The sequence below is a fragment of the Scylla paramamosain genome, chromosome 31 (assembly GCF_035594125.1).
Source record: "Scylla paramamosain isolate STU-SP2022 chromosome 31, ASM3559412v1, whole genome shotgun sequence".
Classification (NCBI taxonomy): domain Eukaryota; kingdom Metazoa; phylum Arthropoda; class Malacostraca; order Decapoda; family Portunidae; genus Scylla; species Scylla paramamosain.
The window spans coordinates 18,576,964-18,601,864 of record NC_087181.1 but is presented as its reverse complement, the minus strand read 5'-3'; the positions used below and the strand labels follow the sequence as shown (position 1 = coordinate 18,601,864).

The window sequence follows — 24,901 nt, the reverse complement described above, 5'->3', positions numbered from 1 at the left end:
AGATCTAGCATCCGGGGGCTGGGAAAGCCCCACAACCGATTGTAGGAAGGGAGGATCTGTGAGAATATTAATAGCTCAGGCAGTGGGACCCTCATCAGATGGAAACTGTAAATCCTACAAACCGGGAGACTGGAATTCCTACCAACTAGAGGACTCATAATTCTATGTCAGCCAGGAGGTGTGAAAGTATCATCTTGAGGACTGTGAAAGTACAGGACACTTTGAAAGTGCCCTACCAGCTCAGGGATCAACAGACTGAGTTGGTGGGCTGTCAGACCCTGTCTACTTAGAGGCAGTGGAAACTGTGAAAGCTGTCAGATTAGGATGGCCACTGGACCCTTATCAGCTGTGGGTTATAAAAGCTCATCAACTATATTGGGAGGTTATCAGATACCTGTCAGTTAGAGGGTGTGAAATTTTGGGGGTGGGGGTGTGAGGAGTCAAATCCCAGTAAGCTGGGGGCAATCAGATCCCTGTCAGCTGGAGACTGTGAAAGACCCTGTCAATTCTGGGACTCAAAGCCCTATCAGCTGAAGGATAAAATCCTTCTCAGCTTGGGGAATTGTAACAGCCCTGCCATCTGGAGAGCTGTCAAATTTCACCCAGCTGGAGGCTGTTAACTCCTCACAGCAAGGAAGTGGAGACATTTCCTACCCGTAATGGGTTATCAAACCCTGCCTTCTGGGAAGCAGGTTGCAGGCAGGAAATTTCTTTGAGCTAGAGAGGGAAAGCTGCAATTAAAACCATCATCCATCTTCAGCACCTATTTATTGAAGACAAAAACAAAACAAAAAAACAACAAAAAAAATCTATGAAAGAAATTGAAAATGTGTCATTCAAACCAAAACTGCCCTAAGTAATAATTTCTACTGAAAATACAATAATGCATATAATCACTTAATATGAAAAGCACAACACTATGAGTGTCAGAAAAAAAATATCCATCCAAAACATTAGGCAATGTGAAAACACAGGTGATAAATTGCTATGAGCAGCACATACATGTGAATTAATAAGATGGGTGCTGCACAGACAGGAAATGTTGCTCAGGTAAAGAATCATGCTGACAGCACTCAAGAACTCTATCACGGTGTGCAATAATATATGTTTACAAGCTGAGTAAATAACCTTTATGACAAAATATATCATACATTAATTCCATTACTCAATGTTGCATAGTACAATAAATGTAGTAAAGCAGACAAATGAATCATGTGCTAATGTTGACCTAACATATACTAATAGGGGAACACATGGAGCAGCTTATAAGTTTATGGTCTGTATAGAGCATTACTGCACAATGATAACACACAGGCATTGTACACCAGGTATCCAGCAGGGTTAGTGTGCTTCACTCCCCCCACCAAGTGACACACAGAAAGCAGGCATCCACTCTAGATTGGCTTGTCAAAGTTACTCAGGATTTTAACATTTCATTCTAGGAAACTGCAAGTGTTTCTTAGGGAATGGAAAATGCTTGAACAAAAAATTAAGTTTTATTTTTCTGGGACAAGACATCAGCAGTACGTTGGTTAAAATATTAATTCTTGTAACAATAAAACCTTTCAACAACTTTTCCAATGAATGCCTGCTCTTCTATGTCCAGAAATGTACATATATATTTTATATATATCTATATATAAATATAAAATTAAGACTTATGAACTATATTTGTTGTGATCACACCCACCAGGATAACCATGACTACTTCATCTCCCGCCACAATACTGCCACACCAGCAACTCCACCAATACTTCACCGCAGCCATGCCTTGTGGTGCAGGTAACACACAGGATGCTGTGTAGATGCCGCAGCTTGCCTATTGCAGAACACATTCATGCCAAGTCTATTTTATGAAAAATTTTATTACACTAAAACAGATCCCATCCCATCTGTTCCAGGCTGATCCAGTAGAAGAGGTGAGATGAGGTGCCAAATCATTAACTAACAAGTATGCATGAGTGTGTGTGTGTGTATATATATATATATATATATATATATATATATATATATATATATATATATATATATATATATATATATATATAATTACATAAAAAGTCCAAATTGTTTAAAACTAAAATTCTGTAATACATATTTACAAATGTTAACATTCATCCCATTGGTAAAAATAAATCTAGGTTCACAATGTGGCTTTTCTTCTTGTATTCTGGGTACATTGAACATTTAGATATAGACAAAGCTGACACCTTTATAAAGTCCTAGAAAACCTCATGCTGCTCTACTTCTATACTGACCTGTATTTCTCTTCGGCATACAAGCTGGACCCAATATTTTCACACATTCACACCACTCTGCACAATACAAAAATTGCCTTGATAACTGGTCAGTTAAAGTATTCAAAGAAATATGTACATTTGTCCCTATATGCCCAATATGAGCAATTACAACATTTTTGATAATGTGACAATAAAATATATGATTCAAAGGGAAATACTTCATGTTACTGTTTCATTCAAGACATACATAGGTACTTACAGTAACTTATGTGGACCCTTGCTATAACATTTACACAATGTCACATTTAAAAAAAAAAAAATCAAATTAATAATCAATTTCATGAAAAGATCCATCTTCCCCACTGCCTTCACTCTCCTTTTGGGGAGCTTCCTTTTCCTTCTCAGGCTTGTCCTTATTCCTATCCCGGCCTTTTCCTTTCCCGTCATTCCTCCTCCCTTTGTACTGATACCTTGAATGCCCTGTGTCCCTGCCATGACGCATCTCCCAGTCCCTCTCCCTTTCCCTGTCCCAATCCCAGTTCCTCTCCCGATCCCAGTCCCTATCCCTGTCCCAGTCCCTGTCTCGGTCCCAGTCCCGGTTTCGATCCCAATCCCTGTCCCTGTCCCAATCCCGGTCCCTATCCCTGTCCCTATAGTCTGGTCCCCACCCCCTGCCACTGTAGCCCTGGCCTCCCTCCCAGGCTGGGCCTGGGTAATTTTGCCTTTGTGGGCCAGGTGGCCCTGAGAACCCTCCTGATGCATGTGGTCCAGGCCCTGGTCCAGGCCCTGGCCCTGGTCCAGGTCCTGGTCCAGGTCCTGCCCCTGGAGGAACATGACCTGAAAAACTTGGAGGACCATGTGGACCTGGTATTCTTGATCCTTGTGATCCATACATGTCCATGGAAGGAAGACTCACTGAACCCATAAAGGGAGGGGGACCAGGGGGCATGGGAGGAGGCATAGGACCTGCCCTAGGGTCAGGCCCCACTATGGGTCCTCCAGGGGGTACAAAACCTGCTGGCATGGTTGGTGGAATGAAGGGAGGAGGTACTGGCATGACTGGATGGAACTGAGATTCTGCACCAGCTTCAGGAACAGTCTGCCTGCTGCTGGAACTACTGTCTTCCATCTCTAAGGCTTTGGCCAGTAACTCCTCATCAGTCATTTTACTTAAGGTTTTACCCTTTTCTGAACTGTCTGTGGTGGAAGAGGCAGGAGCTGCAGTGGCAGCAGCAGCAGCAGCAGCAGCAGCAGAGGCCTGAGCCTGAGCCCTGGCCAAACGAGGGTCTCTAATGCGAAGGTCCACATCTTCCTCTTGTTTTGTAACAGATTCAACTTTCTCCGACTTTTTCTCTTCCGTTGTTGCCTTTAAAACTCTCAAATCTGTATCTGTTTTAGTGTCTTTATTTGACTTAGTGTGAAGCAAAGGTCTGAGATCAACATCCTTACCTGGACTAGTGACTATTTTTTCTTTCTTTTTCTCATAAGCATGATATTTACCATAGTTCATTACAATGGGATCTGATGTTAAACTTAATCGCCTCTTAATTTCTTGTTCTTTCTGTTTGATTTCTGCTTCTTTTTCTCTAATATTATCTAATATTTCCTGTAAATTAGCTGGAATACTAATTTTGGAGGTATCAAGTTTCAACTGTTCACCTTCAGGAGTGGGGCTGTCAGCATGAGAAGGACTATAAGGTTCATCCTCATCATTCCCAATTGTCTTTTGCATCTCACTCAGCTCTTTTTTGTGTTCCTCAATTTGTCGATTGAGTTCTGCAAGCATAGACTCTTGATCTAGAGAAGCCTCCACATAGCTATCTTCAGGTGGACTGTTGGGTTCTTCATCAATAATTGAGTTGGAGTCAGAGGACTGGTCCCTTGAAGCCACCATCCTCTTCTTGGCCTGAGAGGTCTCCCCACCACCCTTGGCTCGTCGCTTGTGTGGCCTTGACTCTTGGTATTCTAGCAGCTCAAAGTCCTCAGCTTCCTTGGCTGCCAGGGCTATTTCCTGAATGTCTTCATCAGTGGGAAGGGGTGGAGTACAACTTCGGTCTGATGTTTCTGTAAGAAAAAATAACTCTTAGTGATACTTTTCCTAATATCAAAACATTTTATAAAATTGAAAATACTACCTAAAAAAAAAAAAAAAAAAAAAAAAAAACCTGAGAAATAAAGCTTTCCCATGAAAAATTGGGAAAAATATCAGTGAGGAATCACTGTAAGTGAGCAGTGTGCTTATGTCAACTATATAAAATATCAACCTTGAGTGAGAAGCAGGATCCAGATGTGGAATGGATATCTTTGTTTTCTTCAAACTTGACACCATATCACACCACCACACTGTTTAACCTCACACACACCTTGAAGAAACTAAGTTTGATCTACACTATGGAGCAGTCTTCAACAAGTATCTATAAACATCCTTCAACCTATTTAGTACCAATACAAGGTAGCAATAAAGCTACATTGTAATCAATACTTATGTGTTACCTCTCTATTCCACAAGCTCATTACTTACCCTCACATTTCATTTTATGGACAATAAAGCTTAAATCCATATAATCCTTATTTCCAGACCTCTCCACTTTCATTTCCTACTTCACTTATAACTTTAAGACAATACTTTTAAGCCACTGAACTGTCAATGATTGAGACTTTCACTTATCTCTTCTGATAAAATGGAAAACTCCTCAGCTTCTGGTCAAACTTACAGAACTTAAAGAAAACAAGCACTTTTATCTTGCCTAGTCAGGTGCTTTGCCACTACAACAAATAACAACCCAGGGGAGAGATCCAGTCCTGCATTCAAGCTTCCACTCAACACTTACCAACACCACAAAGGACCAAGGCAGGTAATAAAGCAAGCACACTACACAGTTATGATCTTCATGTTACAAAGGTTGCTATGGTTTGCAGGTGTTTCATATTAGTATCACTTTCTAATGCAGCAGTAGTAACAACAGGAGCAGTACCTCTTGACTACATGCACATATTGTCAAGTCCTGCTGCTCCAATGGACTAGCCTAGGTGGATTACAGTATCCTCAGCTTTCTAAGCCCCAGGTTACACAGGTATAGTAGTGGTCAATAGTGGATTAACTTCCTGGAGTCACACTGTATCTTCCCTCAATTTTGAGTCCTCTGATCTACTTTTAATCTATCACTAATCTAATTTTGCAAGGAGATTGTCAGTAGATTGAGGAAAGCACAAAATGATGGAAATGAGTGGAAGAGGTTTCTCAACTTCTGACAATGAATGTACTGAGTTATCCTTTTTCTTGTGTAAATTTGTCATTTCTGCCTTTTTCCCACTAAATGTAGTATGGCTAGAGAACTAAGTCAACACTCACCTATTTAATGAATGACAGAAAGATAAGGTTATAAATAGAAATGACATGCTCAATCTCATCCCTCTTTGAAATGTAATATTTGTAAGGGTGAGTGTAAATAAAGTAGCTGTCACCACTGTGGTAGCTAAGGTGGTGTCAAAAGTTATAAAATTCCAGGATAATACATGTATGGAAGGGAACAAGTAGGGAAGCAGGCACCCTCACACCACTGGCAATTAAGAACCAAGCAGGAAACACACACACACACACACACCTAGAGATCACTTCAGCAGGATGTAGTTCAATGTAGGGTGTTGTCTCCTGTCATGTCATTTCCTGCCTTACATTCTGGTCAGGCAATTGTTTTCTTTTCCTTGGCATGCAATACTTCCACTACCAGCATAGACTCTTACTGCCTCACATACTATATGTTTGCCCAACACCAGTTAGCAATGACTAATTCCACTTATGGTTAGATACTTGCTAACAATGCCATTAGCAATGACCTTCATACTCACAATGCCTCCCTAACACCAACACAAGCTATAACTTACCCACTTAGTAAATATTTTCCTAGTATAAACATGATTTTACCTCCTTCTTCACTTACATCTGTTATCTTTCCAAGCTGTTCTTTCACATGTTCCTATACTGCATTGTAGAAACAAAACACAATACTCACAATACCTTAACATACCTGGAAGGCTTAACCAGATCTTTGCATTTTCCAGACTCTACATTAGTAAACTTGTAAAGCCTCTACCATTTTTTCAGTCCAGTGTTAGTACATTTACTTACATGGAGATGCAGGTCACTCAGTAATTTCAACACAAGGGAGATTAAAACATTGTCCTAACAAATTCAGGTAGAAAACAAGTTCTAACACAATAAGCAGTGGTGGTGTCAGGCATCTCAACAGTAATTCTTCCCTAAGACAGTATATACAGACAATTCACTGTTTACACAAGAATGAGCCACCAAAAGTTTGAAATCTGGAATAAGTAAAACTGCTAAGGGAATGATCACACTTCTTGAAAGACATGTACAGGAAGGATCAAAGACCATCACTATCAAGAGACACTCCCATGTAGTGAAGGTGCAGCTGATGGAGGCTGAAAATGAAGGACAAGTAAATCAAAACATATTCCAATTTTGAGATGCCTGGTAATATAAATGTGGAGAAATGTTTACTGTAAATTTGTGATAGTTGTGTAACTACAACCTACTCTAATTCCTATGGACAAAGCCCAATAATTAACTTTTCTGCACAATACTCATACAGCTGACTGACACAATAAATCCTTTGTTGTGGCCTAATTTACATTAAGTCTGCCAAGAGCTTCTACTCTCAGTAAGTTATTTTAATCTCATCAAATACTTCAGTAAAAAATAAAAATATGTATCTAGTGAAAATCTATCCCCTCTTCAACCTTCAAGTATTCAAGTCAAGGACAAGAATAAGCCCTAATGCCTATCTCCCACTCCTTATGTTTAGAGTAAAGGATAAGAATAAGTCCCTAATGCATAATGTTTCCTCCTGCCAATTTTTTAAGTCAAGGGAAAGAGCAAAGCCTTATCAAACAGTGAAGGTTCCATCGTTTACATAGGTGAATATCATTCCATCCATTTCTGTAGATAAAACTCATTCTCCTGGTAGGTGACATCCTTCCTGCAGGGCTCCTGGCTGGAAGAGAACAGACTTGAATGACACATTCCTCACCACTGCCATACTTACCATTGACTTTAATGGTAGGCCCACTTTGGCCCCCACTGACAACCTTCCAGTTGCCAGTGGTGTGGTCAAACACTCTCTTGCTCTTGGCTCGCACTATCACCCCAATGAGCATGTGCGCCCGCTGCTCCTCAAAGCCTGGCCCATTGAGGGGGAGGAGCACCTGTGGAGAGCATGGAACATCAGAACATAGCAATGAATAGGAAGATCCAAGAAGACAGCACACTCACTAAACATGACAGTCTGTATAAAGCATGCAAATCCATGTCCTATCTATTAGTGCCTAATCCTCTCTTATTGACTGTACTTATAACTTAATCACTGAGTTTATCCTAGTAATCTATTAACATGCTGGAGAACAAATTTGTTTCCATCTTTCTAAATCCAACTTTATCAAGCAAATGTGTCACATACTCATCTGCACCAGCAATAAAGTTTACATCAAAGCAACATAACTTGTAATGCTGCTCAGTTCACAGAAGTATGTAGCATTCCCTAGTTACAAGGAATAAATATTTGCTTGCTCATGTACACCACCAGCAAAAGTAGACACCAAATCAAGTATTTCTTTTTATCTCTGTCTTTCATTCCACTAACACTAAGTGGACAAAACAAACCAAATGTTTAATCCAGCAATATAAAGTGATTCTTCTCTTGATTCACAATGCATTCAAATACCTGAGAGCACAGGAACCCATCCCCCACACACACTGTAAAACCACAATTCAAGGTGAAAATATGGAAAAATTATGAAAATGTGGAAAGAAAATCCAGAAAAATCATATACCATATAGTTAAGGTTGAATGAACAACTTACCTGAGGAATAGTTTGGTGTGAGGCAAGAGGCACAACATAGAAATCCTTCACAGACTTGCCACAGTTGCCAATAACAGCATACCTGATGTGAGGCAATAATCATACAATAATTTGCAATAAAATATTTAACATAAAAATCAATAAAAAATTAATCCATTAACAATTATTGTAAGTAGACACATGAATATGATGGGATTATGCAAAATTCAAATACTGCTTTTTGAATAACTCTCATACATTGAGATTCATGGTCAGGTATACATTAAATCCTCTCTCTCCTAAAATAATAGCTCCTGAACATTAAATTACATGACTATCAAATACAAACAAGTGTATGATTCAAAATACATTACTTTCATGATGAGGAATTAGATACCAATTCACTAAAACTGCAAAACATCAGCAAATCAATAAATATTCCAAGTCAGCCAATCTTTACCTGAGATAATGTGATTCTTAATGACCTTACCTCTTTTTGGATGACAGGTAAGAGTACAGGGCAATGTAGGAAACCTTCTCTTCTTCATTGGCAGGTTGAAAGCGAACCACTAAAATTTCCTGAAAGCAGAGTGAGTGTGAAGTATGAAAGTATGGTTAGAAAGAAGTTAATGAGAAGAAATACTCAACAAGGTAATTATAAGCTGACAGAGAGAGAGAGAGAGAGAGAGAGAGAGAGAGAGAGAGAGAGAGAGAGAGAGAGAGAGAGAGAGAGAGAGAGAGAGAGAGAGAGAGAGAGAGAGAGAGAGAGAGAGAGAGAGAGAGAGAGAGAGAGTCCTACTTCAACACATGATGCTGGACTATTCAAAACATCTATAAATTGATCACCTGTCAATGTTCTACTTACTAACTGATAAGTATTTAGTTCTGCACAAAAATCAATACTTCTCAAACACAGGACAGTCCAATATTATGCAAATGCATGAATTGAAAGTAGAATTTTCCCTAAGGAACACAAGGGAAACTGAGACTGGAAAATCCACCTCTGGCAATACAGATATACCTAAGTCTACCTATCTGCCATCCATACACTATGAAGCTCTCTATCAACTCAGCACTAAGTACCAGAAAACTGAGTCTATTCCTGTTATTAGTTGAGATCCAGTCTTCTTGAACTTTTTTTTTATATCTCCCCACTTTCCCCTTCCTTCCCCTCCACTAGTATTGTGCCTAGTCGAGTTATAACAGTGATGGTGACTGTTACAATATTCCTAACTTACCTTGGATCCACTCTTCTTCATTTGTGCAATGTAGCTCCACACCATGTCAGGAGCAATGCGTCCAACAACCTCTATGGTATTTGGCACATCATTTGGAAGAAATTTAGCTTTTCCTGATACCTGAAAACCAAACATTTTCTGAGCTAATGCAAGAAGTGCTCTAAAAATGCTACTAACCATACACAGTCCATCTCCTTCATTTAGTCTGTTTATACATTTTCTCTCCCAGAAAAAAATACCCATATGAAATCCTACACAAAGGCAAAATCACCTCATTTAGTGGTTTCAATCTTTTCTTATTAAGTACCCATTGATTTTTTTCTATTAATAATGTACTGTACCCTTTCACCACCCAAGAAAAGAAAAAAAAAGGAAAAAGTAATTCAAGAACTGTCATACCAAAAGATTTTCAAATACTCCATCTATATCTGACTCGTGTCCCTAAAAACTCCCTCAAGGGGATGGCTGTGGTAGGGTTCCACACAGCAGCAGCTGAATGTCCCAGAAGAAAGCTGGGGGAATATTTCAGGATGTGACTACAGCAACAAGCCCAGGTAACAGGAATCTATGCTACACATATTGGCAATGAGCACTCAATGACTGGCTGGACTGAGTCAACTCCATTTCCCAGAACCAAAATAAAAAAGAAAACTTCATACTGTCACCATAGACCAATACCAACTCCTCTAATGCTACCTGGTGTCTGTGATGGCTAACACAGCTTAATTCATGTGCCCAAACATTCATGTCCCCCTAATGAAGCCACAAAATCTCCACCTACCCTTACCAGACATTCTTTAAATAATTCCCACCTTATTCTCCCACGTGCATGTACTATTACTTGGACCCATCCCTTACTTCATTTACCCACAGGTATCACACATTCCTTGCACTAACTCTCACTCCACTCTTCCAAAGGTTCCTTCACCATTCCTACCTCCTGTTGTATATTCCTGAAGAATTTCTAAACAAATTGCTCATTAGTATTTCTTCCACATGAACCAAACTATCTTTATATATTTTTCTCTTCCATCAGCTAAGCCAATTCATGAATCATATTTATGTTAATCTATAAGACAATATTTGACTTTATCTTGGAGTCTCCCAACATAAATTCTTCCTTTACAAGTTTCTGTAGCCCTTTTTAAAACACTTAATCATCATCTTTTCTCCTTAGTGACATACAATAATCATTTCTGGTAACTGCTGAGTCTGCAATATCCTAGAACTTCAGTATATATATCCATGTGTGTTAAGATGATGCAATATCTTACACATCTTTAGCTGGCAAAACATTTTTTTCACCCATTCATTTCCATTCCACAGGTAACACCACAACCTGAAATCTTAACTCCCCATGACTGTCACAGTTGTGAGTACATAGCAGCATTAAAAAAAAAAAGAAAAGAAAACAATGACAAGTTCCATCACCTGAAAAACTGCATACACAAATTACCTCAAAAGCTGATGCACTGAATTTGGCTACATCTGGCATGTGAATGATTCCTTTCCATACATTCTCAGGATCTGGGCTAATAACCACAGGACCTGATGACTTGGAGGGCACACCAGATTTCTCTACAATGGGGGGAGTCAGTCTGCCCAAGTTCTTATTGTAGTCTGATAACGTCGGGGAGACAGGCATATAACCAGATGCCTGGGAGCCGCCCAACACTGGCTTTTCCTTCGGGAGAGGTGGCGTTGATCCCCTTGGAGTGTGAGGTGGAGTTGAGGTACCAATTTGAGGAACTGATCCCCCAGGCAGAGGTGGAGTGCCGGGGGAATCTGGCCGAGGGAGGTTAAGAGAGGCAGGAAGAGGTGGAGTGGAGGGAGGTTCAGGTAACGGAGGCGTAGTTGAGCGTTCCAAGGGTGGAGATGAAGGAATATGCAGAGATTTACCCAGCTCCCTAAGCCCCGAGAGACTGCCTGGCATGGGTGGTGTGTGTGGATTGTACTCGTCAGGGGGAGGAGGTGTGCAGGGAACATCATAGTCAGGGAGAGGGGGAGCTGAGGGAATGTCATCATCAGGTAGTGGTGGGGGTGTTAGGGAGTCTCTCTCAGGTGGTGGTTGGGGACTCAGGGATTTTTCTGAATTGAGAGGTGAGGATGGTGAATATGCTTCAGTTGGAGGTGGCGGGGCAGCACTGGGGGAGGATGGAGGCAATGGGGGAGGCAAGTCAGGAGGTAGCGCTACCATGTCCTCATCTGATATGGGTGACGCTGGGTCTCGGATGTCTGGACTCCTGCAATAAAGGAACAACAAAGTATGATCTATGTAGCATTCAACATTAGTTCACTGGTCTATGTATCTGTAATCCTGGCTGGCATGTCCCTAAGATGAAATAGTCAAGGCAAGGCAGCCACATAAATACATTCACAGATATTTCCTCACATAGTTTCTACTTACTTTATACCAATTCACTATTAGACAACAGATACTTCATGGGTAATCACACACAACACTTGAACCTTAAACTACACAACAACACTCACCCCAGTACAGTAGAAGAGGGTTCAGCATCCCTAGCAAAGCCATCAGGAAGCGACGAGGAGGAAGACAGTTCCTTGCCAATGATGTCAAACACAACATCATCACTAGTGCTAACCTCATCTTTCTGCTTCTCTAATGACCCACTGTCCCTCTGCCGGGCATTCTCCTTCTCACTCTCTCTCCTCCTCCGGTCATCACTACGAGATCCACTGTGACGTCTTTTCCTGTCGTCCTTTTCACTCTCCCTCCGTTTACTGCTCTTCTCATCCTTTGAGTCCCGCCTGTCCCTGTATTTATCCCGGTGCTTCTTGTCCTTGGAATCCCGTCTTTCCCTCTCCCTGTCCTTGTCTTTATCACTGCTGCTGCTCTTGTGACGCTCCCTATCTCTCTGTTTGTCCCTGGAGTCTTCGGAATGCTTGCTCTTGCTACTTTTGTGCCTGTCCTTCTCTCTGTCCCTGTCTCGGTCCCTATCCCGACTCTTTTCCTTGTGGTCTTTGCTGCGGTATCTGTGTCTGTCTTTATCTGAACTCTCCCTTCTCTCTTTCCTCTCTTTGTCTGATGAGCTCTTCCTCTCTTTCCTGTCCCGGACTTTGGCAGCTTCGTCGTTCCTGCGGCTCTTGGAGTCCTTGCTGTGCTTGTCTCTCTCCCTTGGTTTGTCCTTGTGAGATTTCTGCAAAGGCATGCAGTGAGTGGTGATATGTGCAGTGTGTTTTGTTGTGGCATTTGTGCAAATCTATTTCAAATTTATATAAAATACTTCTTAAATGCACAATGACTCCTTTTTTTCTCATAAAACATGGTACCCATTAAAAGGAGAGAAAAAAGCAAAGTTAGTCTTTACCATTACATGTGCAAGATGGCAACCATCAACAAAATTATGAGAAAACAAGAAAAACCCTTCTACTTCTTCAATATGATTTGCAACATTTGAAACAGTCTGAAAAGATACATCAACACATGAACTGCTATGATGTAAATTTAATTACTTAAATAATCTGATTAATAGGCTTACCTCTGCAGGAGGTTCTTGTTGGCCGCTGCATATCTTACAGTTGAGATCATATATGTGATTGTTGTGATTGGAGGTGGTGTCATCCAGGATCTCTGCCACAGGGTCCAGAGGCAAGGCATTGAGGGGATCAGGAGCTGTGCAGGATTAAAGCATGTCAACTGGTACTCCTTAAATCTTCTCCAAAAAGGTTAACTGTACACTTTTTGAGTGGGATGTAAGACAAAAGATAAATCTTCATGGTGACTGGACATGTGAAAGATGAGAGTAGATGCTGTAGGCAAGTAATGCACAAGGAATAAAAAAGTTGAGATGGTAGTTGACAATAGATGTATTAAGAAGAGCTAGGAAAGACAGTGTAGTACATAAGTGGGTACAGAAGTTTCACACACACACAGCAGAAACAATTGCTAGCTAATGACTGGTTTGTGTTGAGTTTGTGGGTAAGTCTGCTATCACAAAATCATGTTGGGTTGTTGGTATGTCCAGGTTGTCGAAGGCTTCTGAAATGTGCTGACAAGATAGGGTTGATGCTTGCCTAATCTGATAAAAAGGTTGTCATACAGGAATGAGATGTGCCTGATAACTGGTTGAAAAGCTGAGTGTAAAGCAGCAAGACAAAGTATCATTAAGATTTAAGTACAATGTAGTCCGAAGTGTATCCACCATAATCACCTGCTGCTGTAGACTTACCAAGGCAATGATTTGGAATAACTCACCTTTTTCTTTTTCCTTAATGAACTCATCCTTGTCAATCTCAATTTCTCCCTTATGAGACTTCATGATGTACTGGTTACCAAGAGCAATCATTTCTAGCTCATGCTTCTCAATTGCTTGCAGCTCCTGTAAGGATTTAACATGGTAACGAAACCTTCAGTGGGAGAAACTACTTCCATAAAATTATTACTTCTTTTTTACACACAAAAAAAAAAAAACTATGCATTCAATGAGAAAATATCAGCATCAGCAAAATTTTCATCGAGAAGCATGTAACAAATTATAATCCATATACACAATAAATGGCCATTTTTAAGAACCAATGAAACAAAAGATTAAACCCTCGTTAACTAATTGCATACTACTCTTCAAAACAACCAGCCATGTACTCATGTCACCTTACTTAAGTCCCCATCCCACTACATACCTTCTTCTCCTCTCTCTCCCTCCACTCCAGCAGCTCCTTGGAGGCAAGTTCCTCAGAAGTCATCTTGGCTAACTGTGATGGGGATATTGTTCCCTTCAGAATCTTGCGGTACAGCCCAGTGTTCTTGGAATCCCTTGTGTTGAAGAGAATGCTCCTGTAGCGGGTTTTGTACTTCATCCCCACATCCTGTGAACACAAATTTGAGGTCTGATCAGAATGTATCTCTCACCAGAAACACAAGATCCTTACTGGTCCTGACATTTTCCAAGGAAATATGGAAATAGACACTGAGCAAACACATGAAGATAGACAAAGGTCTGAAACAGGCAGGTTATGTAAGAGAATACATAATGGATGGATTAAAATAAAAAAAATAATAGAAAGTGATTAGAAAGAAAGTCTTACATACCTAGATCCATTCCTGGTAACATCAAAACACTAAAGAATGCAAACTAACAGGGTTACATCATTCTTACTCTATTGCTCCTGCAGCTTTTTTCCACGTTCATGTGGAGTCATCTAAAAATTACCACACTAGACAGACAAAAGTTACCTCTAAAAAAAAAAAAGAAAAAAAAAAAAAAAAGTTTAAGAAATTATTAACAAATCATAAAGCTTAATTAAAAGAAAACTTGAAGATCAAATATAAACACCAGCATAACATAGATTTGATCAGTCCCAGCATGCCTCACCTTGCCAAAGAAGAGGAACAGCTCCTTCTCAATGTCATGGGCTAGACCCTTGATGAAATCCTCAGTGACACTGGGGAACTCGTCCTGCGTCTCCTTGAACCGCTTGGTGAGCACCTCAGTCAGGGTTTTCCTCACATTGCTCCGGACTTCACTGTGGTCTCCCTTCTTCTTCTCAACAGGTGGCGTCTTCACTAGTGGTGGTGCTGCCTGGGGATGTAAGAACAAAGCATTTAACATTTTAGACTGATTACTGCCTGGAGATGTAAGAACAAAGCATTTATAGCATTTCAGACTGAGTACTGCCTGAGGGTGTGAGAACAAAGCATTTATAGTTTTAGACTGAGTACTGTCTGAGGGTGTGAGAACAAAGCATTTATAGTTTTAGACTGAGTACTGTCTGAGCAAGCAAGAACAAAGCATTTATAGTTTTAGACTGAATACTGTCTGAGGGTGCAAAAACAAAGCATTTATAGCTTTAGACTGAGTACTATCTGAGGGTGTAAGAACAAAGCATTTATAGAGTTTTACACTGAGTACTGTCTAAGGATGTAAGAACGAAGCATTTATAGAGCTTTAGACTGAATTCACACGCATCTGATCTTAGAGAAAACAATCTGATACATAATATATGTGCTGCATGTGATCTTTGAGGAAACCGTGTATGCTCACTATAAACTGAAATCACCGAATCCCACAGAAAGGAATACATTTTATTCCAGAGGAATATTACAGCAAAAAGCTTCTGAAAATATTGTTAATCAGTTAGTGAATTTATTATAAAAAAAAAAGAAAAACAAAAAGAAAAGAAGGGAAAGAAATATATCTTATTATACCAAAGGGGCTCAAATTATGTGCAACTGCTTTGTAAGAATTAATAGCAATGCAACAAGCTCATTTCTACCCAAATTCATCCCATTAAAAAAAAAAAAAAAAAGAAAAAAAAAACTTGGTATATGTTTTCCATGACTACCTAGCAAGACACAAGACAACTCCAGGGAGGATGAGTGTAGCAAGTCAGACAGAAATAGTTAGTTGACAAAATCACAAACTAGGGAATTCTCATATCACCTTGCTCCCAAAACTTAATTCTTATTTTTTTATTTAAATTCTTCACCAAAGTATAAGTAGTGTTATTTTATATTTCAAACACTTCTGCTGCATCACAAGCCATGCTTCCTTGGTCTGCAACTTCTCTAATACAAACAACTTACACAGATAAACACAACCAATAATACTCACTGGATGGGTTACAATATCTGACAGCTGAAGATCACAGTGAAAATTGAATAGCATTAGTTGAGTTTTCAGTCATCAGTCAAAAATTTCATAACACATGTAAATAGTTATTGTTCATCATCAACAGATATCACAAATAGGACGGATGGAAACAGGCTTGTGGGAACATTGCCCTTCACACCTCCATTATTTGGGACATGTATACCTTTCAGTTCTTTCAGACTGACTATTGTCCATTCAATCTTAGTGTGCCACTGGAGCCAAAGCCACTTTTGCAGCATCACTGATTGGACAGTAGTTCTTGTAGCATCATCACTGATAGGTCTGTGGATCAGCTAGTGTCTCCTATATGACACAGATACTTGTCTCTCTGCACTACAAGTTTCTTTTCTTGTCCCTTTATCCTCTTTATTTTGTGCAATACTTGGTTTCTTGATCAACAGAAGAATGATAGCAAATTACAAATGAGTCACAATGAAATTAATTACTAATAATTTAAGTAATGCATGTTGAGGTCACAGACAAAGTTGAAAATGTTTATGTAGGTTGGTCTTGCTTGCTGCACAGTCATTTCTCTCTCATTCAGTGCTCTCTTTACACAATTCATACACTCAAGGTGTGGCCTTCCTCTTAATCCTCTATTGTGCACATCTGATCTCATTATTCTCTTTATTAGTTTACTGTCTTCCATTCTCTCCACATGACCAATCCATCTTAACACACACTGATCTGTCTGTCCAGACATCTCTCTCAAAACACCAGTTTTTCTTACCTTATTATTCACGCCCTCCATATCACTCCACACATACTCCTCAAACACTTAATTTCCATTAAATTCAACTATTTCTTCTCTGCTAGTCCCATTTTCCATGTTTCAGCATCATACAGCAAAGTGGGCACCACTATTCCCTCATATAACTTTCTCTCTACTGTAAATAAAAATTGTGGTTTGTCATAGAGGAAGTCATCCTGAATGCAATGGTGTTGTAAGATTTTAGAATGTGTGCGCCCACATGATGTCAAGCCACCAATACAGCTTGGGATAAAAGTTTGCTTACTACTCTCCCTTTCCACCTTATTCAAAATCTAACAACACTAACTTCAGAAGAACTTTCACTATCACATACCAGGCTTTATTTACAGCACCATGATTATTCATTGAAAGTAGCAGCTAAGAACAAAAAGCAGAATAAATATTTTCAAATACATTTGTGACTTCAACTCACATTATCTCAATTATTCTTGATTTTTAACACATTTGTAATCTAATACTATTCTTCTGTTCAATAATCAAGAAACCAAGTTAACATAAAAAAAAAATAAATAAATAAATAAATAAGCACAGGAAATGTAATATTTGTAGGCTGGACAGGCCAGCATCTACACTCAATGGGAGACAGGCTGAATGAGCCACAGACCATCAGCAACAAGGTTACAAGATCCAGTCCAAACACCAATGGTTACAAAAGTAGCTTAAGCTACAGTTGCAAGCAAGGAATGAATGAAATATAGTATAACAGTATTACACATAAGCCCATAAAACAGCAGGAAACCAACACTAGCATATATAGGTCTCATTCTCTTGATCTGTTTTTAATTTTTACCAACACTATCTCATAACTTAGTAATACGAATCTTAAAGAAAAAGGATTATATTTTCAAATGCCTCTCAGATGTTGGGAAACAAGAAATCATGTGGAGGGAGTAAATTACATTTCTATGCACCTAGTTAAAAAGAAATGTGATAAACGGTAAAACAGTGATAGCAAATGACTTTGCTATGTATTCAGGTATTGAAAAACTTAACTTCTAGTGGAGGGAGTAAATTACTATCATATGCAACAGGGTATTCAGAAATGAGAATTCAGATCAGAAATAAGAATACAGATTTTGAAAGTTGAGATTATAAATTAGTTTTCTGTGCATCAAAGATATGAAAAATCAAATTTCACAAGGAGAGCAAAAAATTAATAATATATTACCTACAACATATTAAAAAAAATAAAGGAAAAAAGATAGAAATTAAATATGAACTGACCTTTTTGGGTTCCTTCGTGGGAGTCTTCACAGGGGTCGCCTCTTCTTTCTTTGAGGGTGACACCTCCTTCTTGTCATCCACCACCTCCTTCACTATGGATGTGGCAGTCTTCACCGTGCTCACTATGACAGTCTTTGGAGTGGGTTGTGAGGTCACCGTGTTCACCACCTTGGTCAGTGCCTCCTTCTCCAAGTTCTCTGAGGTTTTGACAATGACCCGACCATCAGCCGACTTGACCACGGTGACCTTTTGTGGCGTTGAGCTGCCCACTGGAGCTGTCACTGACTTGGCCACCTGGATCACTTTCTTTTGGCTGAGAAATTGAAAAGAAGAAACTTAAAATGTTATCATCAAGGGAAATTTGACAGAAGACTGCCCAGTAATGTGAAAAAAGTTAATCTAATTTACTGTAACTCTATAAGGGCTTGACAAACTTTCACCTGATCCTAGACATTTATTCAACTCTAGTGCACTCAATCCTTTTCCTCTTTCAGATACAATACTGTCTTCTTGTTATACAATTGTTCTTCCTCTCAGTCAATAGTATCCACTCCACCAAGTTTGTAAACACCTTGCATTTCCTTCTCAAAGACCATCACACACTACTTATTTTCTGTGTCCATCTGTTTATTTGTCTTCACTTGATGCCTATTACAAAGACCTCTGCAAGGGATGGCCAAAATAAAAGTATAAATTTTTCTATCTTGGTTCCTTTCCCTGCATAATCTCATTCTCTCATCTTTTCCTCTTGCATGCGTACTCTGTCCTCACATTTCACTCTATTAATTTCCTCAGAGATACTCACCTATTGAATGTGGTGGAGGCCTGGCTCACAAGTGTCCCTGAGGCATTCATCATCCCTGGCTGAAGGATACCACAGTCTGGGTGCTCCTTCAGCCAGTCCTTCAGCTCCTCAAAAGTAGGAGCCTCAGAACCTGAAATAGAGAATCATTTGTGAGGTCAAACGAGGTCAAAATACTTGACTTTTGCTTACAAGTATAACAAATGTTTGCTTTCAAAGAGTAAAGGAAAGTTTAGGGATATGGTAACTATTAATTCCCTACAATGATTCATTCATTCACTATCAGTTCAACAGCAACCTATCTCACAAATGCATCCTCCTCATGAATTATTCAAATGCCACAAAACACAGTACCTGGAAAATCAAACTATTTTCCACACAATATTCAAGAAAGATCATGTATCCTATTCAAATTTTGATTCACAAACCTGTGAAGTTATGAATAAATAATATTGACCTTTGTTCCAATTTACAAAAGCAGAATTTACATTTACAAAAATCTTTAAAAAATAGGAATATTACTGAAAAAATTGAACAGAATTCTATAGTTATTCCTAATCTCTAAATTTTTTTTACTTATGAACATAATTTGCAAATCAAGATTCATCTGCAGCACCACACGTGAGGGCTGAGATACACCAACAAGGGAGTCGTGCCTCCACTGTGGTACCAATGTGTCACAGGGAGGCTTCAGGGCAGACACACAGGAATACACAAGCTGCACACACCTGAGATGATCTTCCCTGTGGTCTTCTGGTACACCAACACTTTGGGCTTGGTCTTCTCCAAGGGTCCCACACCCCGGGCTGACTCTTGTACCTTAAAAATAGCAAAAAAATTGATATCTGAAGAAATAATAAATACAAAGTTCAGTTTTGTTAGAACAGTAATTTCACAAGCAGCTTTTGACAAAGGACAATTTCAAGATCACGTATATTACACTGAAAGATCAATATATATAGAGAGCAAGCTTCCAACCTTTTGCCAGAAGCGAGGCTGAATGACAGGCTAGGGACAAAAGAATGCCACAGCAACACTTAATAGTATACTCTTTATGGCTCATGTCTAGTATTAAATATGCATTCCAGCTATGAATGGAACAGATGTGTGAGACAGGATAAACTTTACTAGATACTGGATAAGCTTGCAAGAAAACTACATTATACGAGTGAAATACTTCTACAATATTCAAGAACTACAACAACGATGCCAACAAACAGGTAGCCTACGCTCTTTCGGTGATCTATTGTGACTTACTGGGAGGAAAAAACAAATGAAAATGCCTCACCTCTCGTCCCCCTTCTATTTTCTTCTGGGCCACTTTGATGACCTGTGGAGATCCAGTTTTCTTCTCATCACTCAGTGTCTTCTTGGGTTGAGTGGCATTCTCATGCACAATGTTTGCCTTCTTTGGAATAGTAAACCCAGACAGGCCACCCAGCTTCCGTTCAGGGGGTTTCTTGACATCCACTGGCTTCTTGACCTCCACCTGGTTCTCCGTCTCCTCTGGCTTGTTCACAACAATCCTCTTGATTACCTTGGTTGGGGACAGAGGCGTCTGCTGCTCTGCTTTGACAGTCTGATTGTTAAACGCTTTGGTGATGAGTGTGTTCTCGAGTTTCTTCTTTCCCAAGACCACTACTCCCTTCATTGCACGTTCTGTTTTTTTACACTTTGGGCACACCCACTCACGCCCCTCCTCCTCCATCTGCTGGCCTGTAATTAAGGGAATGTAGTGTAGAATGCTGAGTTTTCTTAGGATGGTATAGAACAAATAACTGTGACTATATAAAAACTTTGCATAACTCAACGTTACAAATGCTTCCACATACAACAACAAATACAATAATTAAAATTTACCTCCAGGCAATTAAAAATCTTGAATAAAAACTACTGCATAAGGATAAAAGTACGATTCAGGGAGACAGTGGCCAATGAAATGAATGAACAAATTTGTCAGTAATCAGTGAATGGCAGCAGATCACCCACATACTGCCCCTCATCCCTTCCAGTGCAAGTGGTTTGGGGAGCACCATAGGGAAACATGGGCCTCTCCAAGCAAGATGTCACTTAGAAAACTTTACCTGTGACACCATCACCTTAAAGTCATCTAAAGTCTCTAGGTACAACAGGTCCAAGCACAATGGGTGTACTTAAAGGTTACATCCCAGTAAGAGTCCCAGATCAGAGCATTTACCGATGGCCTTGGTGACCCCAACACAGGAGCCGTGGAACCAGTCCTCGCACCGGTCACAGCAGATCATAAACCGGTTGTTGTGAGGTTTCTGGCAGATGCACCACAGCCTCTCTGGGTCATCATCTTCCCCATCCTCCTCCATGGATTCCTCTTCTTCCTCCTCACTTGCCGCCATCTGGGTATTAAGGCAACTATTAAATCCGGCAGTGAAAAGAAATAAATAAATAGGAAAATAGAAAGTAAAAAAATCAGGGAAGATGGAGAACTAGATCGATAGATGAGTTCAGGACTGTAAAAGACTACCTGCAATAGATAGGAAGCTAACATAAAAGTGAAGATTAGAAGAGCCCTTTACCCTTGTGTGAAATCATAAAGATTTACTGATTATTATTAAATTTAAACATCACATACTGTCATAGTACATTACCTCCTCCTCCATGGCTTCCTCCTCGGCCTCCTCCTTGACATCTGACGCAAGCTCCTCCTTCAAGTCGTAGGTGAGCATCTCATCCCCAAACGTTTTCTTTTTGATGGCTCGGTTGCTGCGGCGGATGGGTGACTCATCCTGGGAGGCGAGGGCAGACTGCGGCACAACCTTCCGGATCACTTTGATGGTGGTGGTGGGAGTTGCCGTGTGTGGTTTGCCTCCTGCCGCCTCAATCCCATTCTTCTTGCCCTCCTCCACCTCCTTCTTCACCACCACAACTCTGTTGGGGACCTTTATGACCTTCTTTGGTGTTTCTTTAGGTGGGGTGTTCTTCTCCATTTCTTTCTTCATCATGGCATCCTTCATCTCCTGTTCTTTCATTTCTTTCCGCTTCTTGATAGCTTCTCGTTTCCTAAGTATTTCCTCCCTCCTCCTCTGTATTTCCTCCTTTTTCCTCTGGGTCTCTTCCCTTTTCCTCTGAAGCACAATATCCTCAAAGGACTTGTGCAATTCCCCACCTTTCTGTAATCCTAACTTTTTCTTCTTAATGAGCTTTTTCTGAGGATCTGTTTTGATCCCCTCTTTATTTGGACTTTCTTTCTCTGATTCCCCTTCCTGTGCTGGTGTTGGCATTGCTGGCACTGCTTGTGGTGTTGCTCCTGGTGTTGTTGGATTTATCTTTTTAACCAGTTGCTTGCCTTCTTTCTTTGGTATTTTTACCTTTGCTGGTGATGTCTTATCCTCCTCTTTGGGGGGGTCTTTGGGTGGGATGACCTTCACCAGGGTCTCCTTATTCATGCCGGTCCTGGCTGAGTTCAGCACCACAACCTGCCTCACTTCTGTTGGGCAGTTCACCTGGATCACCCTTGACTTCCCTTCCCCAACAGGAACTCTCTTCTTTGCTACTTTGCTTACACCACTTAAAATACCAGTCTCTCTCACAGCTGGATCTGGTTTACTCTCTTCCTCCTCTTCTTCTACCTCCTCCTCCTCCTCCTCCTCCTCATCCTCATGTTCCTCTTCCTCCTCCTCCTCCTCCTCCTCCTCCTCCTCCTCTTTAACAGCCACATTATCTGGGTCTGTATTGTGTTCAAGATTAGTTACATCCATAGCCTCAGCCTCCTCCTTCACACCTATGGCCGAGACAGCATTCTCTTGTTTCTTTGTCTGCTTTTTGACGAGGAGTATTTTCTGGGTCTTGATGTTCTTCCCGTTCCCCTTCACCACGATGGCATGCGGTGGAAGACCTTCACCTACTTTGTGCATGACGTCAGGTGTTGAGAACAGTGCCGGCTCAAACTGTGGGATGATTTTAGGGGTTGGTGGGGCTTTCTTTACCACTTTCTTGACTTTATCCTCTACTTCCTCTTGCATGTCTACTGCCTGCTCTGTGTTTGCAGGTGTGGGCTCTGTTTCCTCAAGTTCTTCCTGAGAGGTGATTGTCTTACACTCCTCTCTATTCAAAACGACACACAGTTGTTTCTTCTTCTTCTTCTTTTTGACTAAAGACCCTGCAACAGATAGGAAGCAGAGTTAAGTGATGTTTAAAGGTTCCTTCTCTTTCACTACTAGACCTTCAGGAGATGAAGCCATATCTAATTCAAGGCTTGGATTAAACATATAAATAACACATCACAAGAATCACACAGGTGGGAATGAATACGAGATGGAAAAACTAAAAAATAAGGAAGGTAAATATACAAAATTGGAATAAAATCAACAAAAAGCAAAACACTAAACAAGCATATGGTCCACCCCTCAGCTGTTTCCCAATGACTTTATTCTAACGACAAAATTCTAGAACTCTGAATCTTACATGTACACATTTTTCCATGACAATAAAAAGACACCTGCTCTGCACTACTAATTCCAGACACAATTATTTAGTCACATAAAAACCATAGAACCCAAAACACTACACATACATATATTCCCCCTTCAATTGTTTCTCAGTGACTTATTCTGACAACATAAAATTCTAGAGCCCCTTTGAATCACTCATCACTCTAGAAGTGAAAGGCAATTCCTTACACTGCTGATACTAGGCACAATTATAAAAAAAAATCACATAAAACAAAGAACACCTCTAAGAACACTCGCAAGTTCCAACATTCAGTAAAAAAAAAAAAAAAACACACACACACACACACAACAGAAAGCAGCATCAACTCACCATCCATCGCCTCTCCCTGCACATTAGTACTGGATGTGACGATGGTGACAGTCTTCCCTCGTCCTCTTCCCCTGGGTCTTCCTCTTCCTCCTTCCTCTCCTCTAGTGCCTCCTTCTGCCTCTCCATCCATGCTTTTCTTCCCTCTTCCTCGACCCTTCACCTCCTGGCCGCCTAACCTGTCTGCATCAACCTTTCCTCTTCCTCTACCTCTTCCTCGACCTCTCCCTCGTCCTCTCACTGACACCTGTTCACTTCCTTTCAATTTGTCCTCAGTGTCATTCTCCTTTGCTCCTTCACTGTCCTCAGCCACCAACTCATCCTGGCTTTCATTCTCCACAGTTAGCAGGGCAGGTTGGGCAATAGGGACAAGAGGAACCACTAACTGGCGGCCATCTAGCTGCGCCCTCTCCTCCTGCATTTTCTTGTGGTTCTCAGCTAAGATTTTTTCAACCTGTGGATAAGTTATGATACAGAATGAGAGGGGAGTTATTGGCATGAGAGAAAACTGATGCAAAAAAAAAGGACACAAACTGCAGAAAACTTGCTAATGTATCACTTCCTTCTTACAATACAATGACACTCTTACCTCCTCCCTCTCTGCTTTGTCCATCTGTCGTTGTGACCGGCGCTTAGGGGCGTTCTGTGTCTTCCTGATTGGGGTGCCGGCGGAGGACATGGTGTACCCTGCCAAGGAGCCAGACTGGGACTCCCCTGAAAGCAACCACTGTATTAGGGAAATGTACATGTATACAACACACTACTGGTTAAGATGAAAACTTTCCACTAAACAATGAAGAAATAATAGAAAGCTCACCAATGTGGACTTAAATTTAATGCTAAAAGACATGACTTTGAGCTAAACACAATCCTGCATTAGTAAACACACAAAATAAGTTGAGGAAAGGAATACGTTTGAATTATCCTGCAGTAATATAGAAACTAACAACATACTAGAAGAAATGATAGAAGTGAGGAATATACACCAAATAAAAGAAAACTGAAAAAAAAATATCTATATGGGATTACTCAAGGATGACTACTAAATAAATCCACACACACCTTCAAACAAAGAGGTGTCAACGAGGTCCTCCAGGGGGCCAAGCTGCTCCGGGTTGGCCACCATGTCCAGGAGAGGCTTGCCCAGGATTTCCCTCGCCTCTTCACTGTCCAGGACACTTTCCAGTCGCTGGAAGGCATCAGCATCCAGCGGCAGCTCAGCATAGTTGCCAGTAGCCCCAACCTGCCCTACTTTGGAGAGAGACAAGGGTAGCATTATCATCTGTTCCCTCTGGTATGTTGAGAGAAGCTGAGTCTACAAGGAATATTCAGAGAGAAGCTGAGTCTAAAAGGAATAT

At 40.4% G+C, this 24,901-nt stretch overlaps 1 protein-coding gene across 5 annotated transcripts in view; it reads right to left on the bottom strand.

Annotated features, from left to right (window-relative positions):
* Positions 1-751: 751 nt before the first annotated feature.
* Positions 752-24,901, bottom strand: part of LOC135088784 (death-inducer obliterator 1-like) — a 31,321-nt gene continuing 7,171 nt past the window's right edge. Inside the window, exons 4-26 of one of the 5 annotated variants that reach the window (XR_010261116.1) lie at positions 24,606-24,794; positions 24,133-24,257; positions 23,547-23,997; positions 21,374-22,884; positions 20,947-21,121; positions 20,038-20,465; positions 19,728-19,757; positions 19,478-19,568; positions 18,753-18,882; positions 17,948-18,260; positions 15,913-15,936; positions 14,674-14,880; positions 13,982-14,167; positions 13,557-13,680; positions 12,841-12,974; positions 11,831-12,498; positions 10,794-11,580; positions 9,338-9,457; positions 8,590-8,678; positions 8,121-8,202; positions 7,307-7,466; positions 5,846-6,683; positions 4,166-4,304 (exon numbers count right to left, since the gene is read on the bottom strand). Coding sequence is in view for 4 of the 5 variants with exons in the window: in XM_063983808.1 (XP_063839878.1) it covers positions 2,566-4,304; positions 7,307-7,466; positions 8,121-8,202; positions 8,590-8,678; positions 9,338-9,457; positions 10,794-11,580; positions 11,831-12,498; positions 12,841-12,974; positions 13,557-13,680; positions 13,982-14,167; positions 14,674-14,880; positions 15,913-15,936; positions 17,948-18,260; positions 18,753-18,882; positions 19,478-19,568; positions 19,728-19,757; positions 20,038-20,465; positions 20,947-21,121; positions 21,374-22,884; positions 23,547-23,997; positions 24,133-24,257; positions 24,606-24,794 (7,763 nt within the window). In the remaining variant the exon portion in view is untranslated. Of the gene's footprint in view, positions 4,305-5,845; positions 6,684-7,306; positions 7,467-8,120; positions 8,203-8,589; positions 8,679-9,337; positions 9,458-10,793; positions 11,581-11,830; positions 12,499-12,840; positions 12,975-13,556; positions 13,681-13,981; positions 14,168-14,673; positions 14,881-15,912; positions 15,937-17,947; positions 18,261-18,752; positions 18,883-19,477; positions 19,569-19,727; positions 19,758-20,037; positions 20,466-20,946; positions 21,122-21,373; positions 22,885-23,546; positions 23,998-24,132; positions 24,258-24,605; positions 24,795-24,901 lie in introns of all 5 variants that reach the window. The other 4 variants (XM_063983808.1, XM_063983809.1, XM_063983810.1 and 1 more) reach the window with 4 other exon arrangements.